The sequence below is a fragment of the Boleophthalmus pectinirostris genome, unplaced genomic scaffold, assembly GCF_026225935.1.
Source record: "Boleophthalmus pectinirostris isolate CB_2022bp ecotype Guang Dong unplaced genomic scaffold, ASM2622593v1 HiC_scaffold_16, whole genome shotgun sequence".
Taxonomy (NCBI): Eukaryota; Metazoa; Chordata; class Actinopteri; order Gobiiformes; family Gobiidae; genus Boleophthalmus; species Boleophthalmus pectinirostris.
Window position 1 is genome coordinate 18,908,879 of NW_026571095.1, and position 10,768 is coordinate 18,919,646.

Genomic DNA, 10,768 nt, shown 5'->3' on the forward strand with positions numbered 1-10,768 from the left:
TTATTTATTTGATGTTTGACAAATTCTTCCCTCTAGGACTTAGTTGGTTGAAATAAAAAGTGTCACAGTCTGGGTCACTGGATCAGCATGTAAATCGAGCTCCTTCATACAGTTCATGTCTATATCAAGCATTTACATCAAGCTGAATGCATGAAATGTAAAACAAGGCAAAACAACAGGCATCTTAACCACAAATTGGAAAAAGCTCTGAAATCTATTACCACTGATTGTGCTCTTGGCCTCACAGCAAATTTTTGTAAACACTTCTGACCAGAGATTAAAGATTTATTATTTGAAACTCTGCAAGAAACCATAAACAATATCAGCAACAATGAAACAAGGTCAAATTATTAATTCCAAAAGCTGGCAAAGTTTTAAAACGTTTTGATGACTGGAGACCAATAATGTTACTTAATACAGATAACAAATTACTAATATTTTCTTAAACTGCCTCTAAAATGGCATGGATGAAATAATCAGTGAAACCCAATCAGGCTTTTATGAAGCATTCACAAGCAGAAGCATTCACAACAATATAAATTTAGTTCAAGATTGAATTGACTACAGTGCACATGTAATGGATGATTACATGTTTGTACTGTACCGTAAATTGAATGTCGAAATAGACAGAAACAGCACTTTGAGCTCTGTCTTGTGAGTTCAATTGATTTTCTCTGATGATCACATGGCCCTCTAAAGCCATAAACCGATCATGTCAACACAAGTTGTTTGGTGGTGATAAAAATAAAAATTTTAATTTGATCTTATTTAATTAACACACTGTAGATCAAATGTGTTACAATAAACATGTATGTTAATACACTTTGTGAGTCATAAAGTAATAGTAATAATAGTAATGTCATTATTTTGTATTTTCAAACATGCTCTAGAATACCCCTGGCCTACACTGTTTCCCTAGTTGTTTCCCTCTCCCCCTATCTCTCTGTCTGTTTGAATTGGGGGAAGTGCTTCATTATCACCAAAGTCTTTAAAAACGAGCACAGAGCAGAGATTCTCAGATGGGACAGAGGGAGCAGAGAGCGGAAGCAGGTAAAATATGTTTAATTTTCTTTTTTAAAAATCAAAATAGAAATCATATGTAATCAACTGGACATCTTATACTTAGTGCATTATGTAACTTTCTGGAAGAGTACACTTGTCTTTATGGAGATGTTATTGGATTGCCTGCTATGTTATACAGTATCCCATTAAACAAATTTATCTCCATGGAGACAAGCAGGTGACATCACCTGGGCAAGTTACAGGTGAGATCTGTAGAAAGGGGACCTAGCTCAAAGTGAGAATGCCGTTTTTCTATTTTGGAGCAACAAAAACATCTGTAATTGATTAAATACAATATGAATACATTTGATACCAGACTGAGGAACTTCTAGGTAAAGCAACCATCTTCCTGGATATGAGCAGAGAGTGTATTGCCACCAGAAAATATTTCATAGTGTGCCTTTAATTTCTTGAACTTTTCCCATTTATATACTAGCCTCTATTTAACCATATATGATTTGCATGGGGTGTCATTTTTGTTTATCTGGCATTCTGTCCCTTTGCCCCTGCCCCACACAATAGCTGTTTACTCTCCCTTCATTATTTTGGGATCAGTGCATATGACCATTTACTTCTGGATAAAAGACACTGGACTAAAACCTTAATCTAATTGTCAAAAGCATCACTGGAGATTTTGGACGAGAAGAGACAGCCCCTTTGTCATTGATGTTTTATATTTATTTATAGGTCTCCAACGAGGGACAATGGGCTCTCTCTCATCTTTGTGGCTGTGTCTGGCCCTGCCAAGTGTGCTCTGGGCCTCACATGTCACTCTGCTGGTGGAGGGGGAGAATACTGCCTCCAGGATCTGCAAGCCTGCCCCCCACTGGGAAATCAAGGGCCAAGCACCCATGAATGGGGTGCAGGGAGATTTGGTAGTAGTGGCTCTTCTGAAGGCTACCTGACAGCTCTGTCTCCAGCAGGCAGCCAAGTAAGAGCTTACGTTTTTTAAATCAAGTTTTATTAAATTGTGACTATGGGACTAAACAGTGTAATTCCAACATTTGAACTATTCTTAATCAGGGAGAAAAGCAGGGTAAGGCTAGGAACTAATTCAGCTAAGACAGACTAAGTTAGGTCTAACCTGGGGCCATGAACATTGGTTTGTGTCATTACTAACCATTACTTCAACTGCTAATTATTACTGTCTGATAATCATTCAACATTTTAAAAGGGCAGTATGTAACTTTTCTGGTGAAGGTTACCCCACCTAATTTCTACATGGAGATGTTATTGCTTTGCCTGGAATGTTCCACAGTATGGGATTTAACTTATTATCTCCATGGAGACAAGCAGGTGATATTACCAAGTCAGATTTAGTTTTAGTTACATAGTTAATAGTCTGTTATTTATAGCTTTTGGTTTCTATTCTTGTAGAATTGGCCGCCTGCAGGAGAAGCTTGATCGTAGCAACATGACAGGGGTGTCCTTCATGATTGTGAATGAGAAGAGGGCTGAGTCCAGAGCCATGTACTGGGAGCTGAAGAGGAGAGCGCCCCCTAGTGTTCCTGTATACCAGCAAGCACCTTTACAAGAGGATGTGTGGGACATCTTGGATGGGGACAAAGATGACTTTCTCGTCTATGACAGGTACATACTTGTAAAAGAGCTTACAACACACACACACACACACATATATATATATATATATATTATTTTTTTGTTTTGTGTTGATTAAGCAAACCTTCATAGCTGGATTAAAATAAATGTAAAACTGTATGTATTAAGTACTGTCTTTTTTGTTTCAGATGCGGTCTTTTGACTTTCCATATAGTCCTTCCATATAGTTTGCTGAATTTACCCTATGTGGAAGCTGCTATCAGAGCAACTTATTTTAGAGATATCTGCAACTGCACAGTAAGTAAACATAAAAATCTGCAAAAAATACAGTGAACTACAGCCATCTGATTACCAAGATTTTAGCAGACAAATCATGTTTACCATTTATTTTTATAGGGCCATTCCAACCATACCACCAGTGGGAGTAGTTTCAGGAACCAGACAACACCTGTCTCTTCAGCACCTGCAGCAGAGGAAATGGGCCCAACGTCACCACCTCCACGCTCACACCACCACCACCATCATCACCATCATTATCCTCATCACCATGGCAACCATCACCACCACCAGCAGCACCACCACCACCACAACAGGACTCAGAATCAACACAATAAGCAAAAGAAGTAATCCTAAAGTCATTGTCACTATTCATTATTACAACTGCCAAAGTTTCAAAAGTAAATGCTGTATCTTTTGAATTGGCAAATCCAAATCCACAAAATGGTGTCTAAACAGGAAACTCAAGACCAGCATAAAACTTTTTGTTACTTTCAGAATAACTTAATGACATTGCATTTAATTCATAAGGCAAGTAAAATATCTGTTGTCAATATACAGATTTTGATGTCATTGTGTATGCACCGTAGGTTTGTCACTTAATGATAAGGTTAATCTTTTGTTGTTTTTTTCCTATTATTTCTTATAAAACACCACAACACAGTGTACAGTAGTAAGTATAGAATGTTTTAGTATTAGCTAATAGATAACATTGTAAATATCTTCTTGCTCCTGTGTGGTTGACGTGAGCAGGTATGTCCAGTGAATGAAATCTGCAGTGAAAACCTGACACCAGGGAGCTGTGGGTTGATGTATGTGGGCATGTACTCACTCACTACCAACCAAACAGAACAAGTTTACTTTTCATATGTTTATCTTTCAGTCAATACTATCGCTACTTTCTACTTTTAACAGGCTACAGGGCAGGATATCAGGGTACAGTATCACAAATGTGTTTTCTCATTGCATTGTCTTTATTCTGTGTTTAAAATGTACAATAAAGTTATCTTCGGTGTCTGCTCTAAACCTGGAAAAAAGACAGGACTTCTGAGAGGACATTTGACATATTATCAAATCTAAATTAATATGAGCTTTTTGCACTGGTGAAGAGAGGGCAACAGAACGATACATAGGCTGTGACACTGCTTTGAATGTTGCTTGATGATTGCATACAAAATGCGCTATCCTCCAAAGCAGTCTGGCCAATAGGATTTGTCATTGAAGACTTGAGCTTCTCCACAGCCATATGTCCCTTTGCAACAGGTTAGACCAGCAGTTGACTGGAAGACAAGAAGCCACTCACACAGACATGGTAAGTCCTACAAGTTAGATACAATTTTAAAATATTTGTATTTACATTCACAGAATATCACAGGGACATTGCAGTTGCTGGTGGACTTCTGCATTCTTTTTTACAAATAGTCATTGAGGGTATAAAAGCATGAAGTTGAAACTGCTCATTCTAGGTATAAGCTTGTCCTGTTATAAAGATCTCATTATGCATTGTTTACATGTGTGGGATTCTTATCAAAGCTGTACTCTGGTTGGGATTTCTCGGGCAAATCCCCAGGAAGACAGTCCCATGTAGGTTAAACTGCTTATACCTTCATCCTTCATCCTTGCAGCCCAATTACTAAACAATGCTTTTACTGAGGTTACAAAATAAGAACTACACTCTGTCCTAGAGCTTTAAATTTTGGGTCTTAGTTTAATTGATCTTTTTCTGATAAATTTAGAGTTTCAGCCAATAAAATTATAGATTTACATATAGATATTCACTAGCACTCAGAGGCAACAACTAAGACATGAATACTTTATCAAATGGCTATAGCCTATGTTTCGTCATTTGAGTTAACTAAAGATAATCTATAAATTAATCAAACAGAAAATGTAATTGTAATGCCATAAACTGTATTTTGCATGCCTTGATGTAGACTTAAGGGCCATGTTGTTCAATAAAAATAGTATTTCATCATTAAAGGGCCCATATTATGCTATTTTCTGGTCTTTTTTATAATGTTGTTTCCTTATCAAAAACATTTCATTCATTCATGTTTATCACACCAACCCTGCATATTAAGACTGAGTTCTTTTTTCAAACACAAAACACTGTTCCACCTTGTGATGTCATGTGGTATTCCGGGAAGTGTCCCACTATGTTCCAGTCTCTACTGAACTAAAGGTAAAAGGAGCTGTTAACTTGAAAACTACCGCTTCATGACATCACAAGGTGGAGCAGAGCGTTTTGAGTTTTGAAAAACTGTAATATAGGCACGTTTTCTTCACACCACCACTAGAGGGAGCTAAGGCCCTGTCTAATAAACACAATGCATAGCAAAGCCTCAACTGTTTGACAAATACTGAAATGTGCAGTACCATATTATGTACAACACATTTCCACAATACACCAGGAGGTGGCAGCACTCGCTCGAGATGGCTATTATTCATCAAGCAAGAGGTTTTTTATCTATTATCTGGAGATGCGTTTGGATTAGTGATGTATAATCCCTGCATTGTGACCATCTTTGATCAACTTTATCACTGGGGGTTGTTGCATCTTGTCTGAACATTTTTTGTGATTACAGATATGACATTTCTTTTCTCAATGATTGGCAAGTTGAAGAGCAAAGCATTCTGGGTGTATTGAGCACTCAGAAAACTAATAGCAGTTCTTGTGATGTCAATTCCAGGGTGGAGTTACCACTTGGAAAAACCTCGAGGTGTTATATCAAGGGATTCTAGAAAATGGAGGTACGTTTTGAAGGGTTTGTCAATTGCCTTGAGTTCTGATATTGTTAGACATAAGAGTGCTATTATGTCTCTTCTCATCTCTGTCTAGACAAGAGGACAGACAAATGGCTGCTGGTCTCTTCTCCAGTGCCCATCGCCTGTATATTCCTTGGATATTTGATAATATTATGGTCAGGGCCAAAGCTGATGGCAAATAGGAGCCCAGTGAACCTCAAACCAGTGCTGCTAGTTTACAATTTTGCCATGGTGTTCCTCTCATTTTACATGAGCTATGAGGTAAGCTACACATTGTTATTTAGCCTGTTGAGCAATAGAATAATGAGAACAGGTAGGCAACTGAAACATTACAGCCACTTGCCAAAAAAAAAAAAAAAAAAAGTACTAACAAGAAATGGATTTATGGTGTTTTCTGACAGCAATGAAACAGCATCTGGAAAAGGGTTCCACAGTACTGCATTAAACTTATCTATCTTGCATTTTTATTCAAATATACCTTGAAATACATGCATTCTTACTGAAGCGTCTCCCCAAAGATCTGACCTGTAACTTGGCCTGTCTGTAACTTGGCCTGTCTCCACTTGCTTGTCTCCATGGAAATAGATATGTTGAATGCCATACTGTTCTCCAGTATCTCCACTAGAAAAGTTACACAGTTCACCTTTAAGGACAACATTTAAACACTGCCTATTGGAGTTTAACATCACCACCAGGTTTTTCAGTGTTCTCAATGTTGGGGCTAATAGGCCTGTATGCTTTGTCCACATCATAGACATTATCTCTGAAACAGAAAGTGATTTGCTCATGAGTACTTTGACAAAATGAGATTTTGTGTTTATGTACGCAGACAGAAACAAACCAAAGCAGAGATGAAAGCCGCTTTTGTATTTTCAGTTCACTGCCTCAGCCTGGTTGGCCAAATACAGTCTGCTGTGCCAGCCCGTGGACTACAGTGATAGCCCACTGGCTATGAGAGTAAGGTCTTTTACTGTGCCCCTACTTTAGGTTAAGTGTGAGATGATTTCAACATACTTTTTGTCTTTTTGTTATCACCCACCAAAATATTACTGAGCAGAACCCAAGTAGATAGTGTACATGCTGATTTAAAATAACATTGTTAACATGAATATTTTTTACCAAGAATACTGTGATGCTATGTGCACAGCATAATGCTGAAGAGTGTTGTCACAATCTTAACATTTCAAACTCAAATTCTATATTAAGGAATAGACTCAATACTAAATACTGATTCTGACACCACGATGATAATAAAAAACACTCTTTATTTAGACAGTACAATATCATTTTTAACATTAAATCATAGTACTTTTATATTACCATGCTGTTTTATATCTGCGTAATCCCTCAGTCACACAGGAATGTTCCAAAGTGCGTATTGGAGGATTCTAGTCTACATGGTCTTATGCTTGTACTGATGAGAATAATCAAGATCATTCTCAAGCTACTCTGGACGTGTTTGTTAGTTTCGTATTAGTTCGTATTAGTTTTGGTAGGCCTATTGATTAGTATCTGATTTTCATTATTTTTGACAACCCTAGACTCATGTGGAAAATAATTGTTTATGATTCTCTGCCAAGTGTGCTCATGATTTAATAATCAAAGTCACATTGTTGCCCCTTCCTGAGGACAAATCCCATAGGATATCTATATCAGTTACTTTTGTGTTTTGTCATTTTTGTCATTTTGATTTATTCAGTGTTCATATAAATTTGATTCTGAAAAAACATGTAAAACTTAATGGTGGTTTTCAATTGTTGGTTGTTGTGTCGACAGATGGCCCGAGTGCACTGGTGGTTCTTCTTCTCCAAAGTGATAGAGCTTTGTGATACTGTGAGTAATCGCTGTGCTCAGAATGTAGTCTATTTATTACCAATATGGATCTTATCTGTAGGGATAAAACATCAAAGCTATTTTAACCGAATAATGCTATTAACCAATAACTGACATAATACTGAATTGACAAGTTAATAGTTCTGTTAAAACTCAAAATTATGCATTTTTCTTGTGTTGTTTTGTCAGATGTTTTTCATTTTGAGGAAAAAGAACAATCAGCTGACCTTCCTCCATGTATATCATCATGCCACAATGATTTTCAACTGTTGGGTTGGAATTAAATATGTAGCCGGAGGACAAAGTACAGTACTCTGTGCCCTATACCCTAGTATTACTAAAGCAGTGTACAAGAAGTGTTGGAAATAAAATTTTAAGATTTTGTTCACAGATTTCTTCAACGGCCTGATGAACTCTATGGTCCATGTTGTGATGTATTTGTACTATGGACTGGCAGCTTTGGGACCAGGCATGACCAAATATTTATGGTGGAAACGCTACCTCACCATTTTGCAGTTGGTAAGTTTTTAATCCAGCCACATGGCATAGCAAGAGACTGTAAACATTGTACTAGTCCCAACTTGGATAAATGGCACCACTGTGTTGAGAAGAAAAGGCTCAGTGACAATTTGCAGTAGGAACTGGTGTATTATAAAGTCCTCTGTAAAGTAATTTGTGTATCATTTATGGTCACTGCTTCAATGTAGTGTGGAGTGTGACATACGAGGAAAAAAAGTAAGCTGTATGTTAGAGTAGTAGTAGTATTAGGGCTGTGCAATGAATTTAATCTAAGGCTTTAAATCAGTTCAGTCATTGCTAAGGTCTAGGTCTATAGCCATGCAAGTTTTTGGAAGAAAAAATTATAAAATTAAATAATACTTTTTTTTGTGGTAAATAACAATACAGTCTTTTTGGATTGTTCATGGTATGGAAATTAATATTGAATGCCATCTTTTGTTTGTTTTTAATAAGAGAAAATATAGAATATTGTGATCAGTCAATAAGGAGAAATAACCTAACTCTAATTAATACCATGAAAAATGACCAAGCTTTACAATTTCAAAACTTGGGCATGATTTAAAAAAAATAAAAAATAAAAAAATAAAAAAAAAAATAAAAAATAAAAAAAAAATAAATATAATATATATATATATATATATATATATATATATATATATATATATATATATATATATATATATATATATATATATATATATATATATATATATATATATAAATAATGATCTAAATTGGTCCAAGAAAAGCATGTGCAAACAGTAGGGATGTTTGCTTTTAACAAAATTGTGTAATAGTTCATAGTTTATGGAATGATATGTAACACAAGTATAACAACATCCTCACATAATGCAGTCCAGATCTGATGATGCTGTAACATAAGGCCCTCTAATTGCTTTTTCATTGTTTGGACTGGCATAACAAGACAGATTAGCGCCACTGATGCTACTCAGCTAGCTACTGGACCATCTGTTTTCCGCTTATGGAGCTTATGAGGAGACAATGCAGTGAGTAGAGTTCCCCCTTGGTCTATATAGAGCAGCATATATAGGTCAATGTTGCAGCTGACTGGCATTATGTAACTGACCAGTGCGTCTTTGTTAACTGTTGGACTCACCACTTGGTTAAGATAGTTGAACTAATTAGAATGGCAGAGTTTTGTATAGGATTGGAGGTGGTGACGGGAGGCGGCATTTGTTATTAGAGGCAAAAATAAGAGTAGTTCAATTACTGGGACAGTGATTCACAATGGAATTTCCTTTCAATTTTTTACAACTTGATAATGTCACATTGTGCCCATAGAAAGTTGTTTTGGGGTAAGTTTATGTGTACATAATAAAATAAAATAAATGTAATAAATGCTGAAATAAATAAACAGTTGGTGAAAATGTTAAAAATGATCAGGAATTTTGAGCTGGCAAATTGGACCAAAGAAAACTGGTGCCCAAGAAAGAGACAACTTAATCCTGTATTAAATGTGGGTGATTTAGACACTATGGGCCCTATCTTGCCCCGATCTTAGCGCTAGTGCAAGTGTGGGGTGTGGAGCTCTAAACAAGAGGTGTGCTGTGCCTGAATATTGGGTGGAGTGGAGCAGACTTAGGGCGTGGTGTGGTGCGTTCAGTGAATCGCCAGAAGGCTTCTTTTAAGTGGAAATATATTAGGATGATAAATGCTTAACATAACATTTTCGTGTGCCGGATGGGATGTTCATGTGCCGTGCTGATGCCCTCCTCCTGTGAAGTGAAGTACAGCCTGACCTGGACACACCCCCTCCTTAACACTAGCACTAGTGCTAAGATTGGGGGCAAGATTGGGCCCATATCTTTCTCATTGCAAGATGTGGTCAATGCCTTGTTAGAGGTCTGTGTTTTCCCATGGATTTATGTGGTTACTTTATGTTCACTGTTATGTTTATGTCTTGTACATTTTTAAATAACAGTTTTTTTCTTCACCAGTTTCAGTTTTTCATTGTAATGGGCCACTGCACCTACAACCTGTTTGCTGACTGTGACTACCCAGACTTCATCAACGCCATGCAAGTGGCCTATGCCTTTAGCCTGACCGCTCTGTTTTGCAACTTCTACTACCAAAGCTACTTCAGCAACAAAAAGACTGAAAAAACTTCCTAGTAGTAGCAAGGCTTAAAACTTGTGCTATATCTAATAAGAAATTAGCAATAAGAGAATAAGATATGTAATCCTTATTAATAGATGTGTATGTGTTTGTGTGTGTGTGTGTGTGTGTGTGTGTATGTATGTATGTATGTATGTATGTATGTATGTATATATATATATAATTTTTTAATTATTAAATTTTTTTTTATATATATATATATACTCTTTTATTAGACGTGGGTTAATGTAACCTGGCTCATAGCATTCTGAAGTGAGTTCTACACATTTATCAATCTGGAACAATTCTCGCTGAAAGCGATGGGGTAAGCGTGGAATGTCATGACTGATATTTGAAGCTGATTGGTCGAAGCATCACAAAAGCAGAACAAACTAACTTTGTATACATTGATCATTGTTATAGAGAGAAAGGCAAACACATCTTCCCTGTACATAAATGCACAAAGAGCTTACCTTCTGCACATTTTTTACAAATAAAATACTCTATAATTTCACTACCCCCATTTTGCTTAGACCATATATTATTGTCCAGCCTGACAGACATTATCATCCATACCATTCACAATAAATAAAACCACGCCCCTTTTTTACATCTAATCTCTTCTGGCAACAGGGAC

The 10,768-nt window shown here is 36.6% G+C and overlaps 2 protein-coding genes across 2 annotated transcripts; both read left to right on the forward strand.

Annotated features, from left to right (window-relative positions):
• The first annotated feature begins 942 nt into the window (after window positions 1–942).
• Window positions 943–4,206, forward strand: selenop2 (selenoprotein P2). The gene is made up of 5 exons (XM_020936060.2): window positions 943–1,050; window positions 1,750–1,993; window positions 2,440–2,652; window positions 2,811–2,919; window positions 3,019–4,206. Exons 1-5 carry the CDS (start codon window positions 1,020–1,022, stop codon window positions 3,247–3,249), a joined length of 828 nt encoding a protein of 275 aa, XP_020791719.1. The 5' UTR covers window positions 943–1,019; the 3' UTR covers window positions 3,250–4,206.
• Window positions 4,145–10,148, forward strand: elovl8a (ELOVL fatty acid elongase 8a). Its single transcript, XM_020936009.1, has 8 exons — window positions 4,145–4,210; window positions 5,589–5,649; window positions 5,738–5,925; window positions 6,541–6,621; window positions 7,441–7,497; window positions 7,687–7,801; window positions 7,889–8,016; window positions 9,975–10,148. Exons 1-8 carry the CDS (start codon window positions 4,145–4,147, stop codon window positions 10,146–10,148), a joined length of 870 nt encoding a protein of 289 aa, XP_020791668.1.
• The last annotated feature ends 620 nt before the right edge of the window (window positions 10,149–10,768 follow it).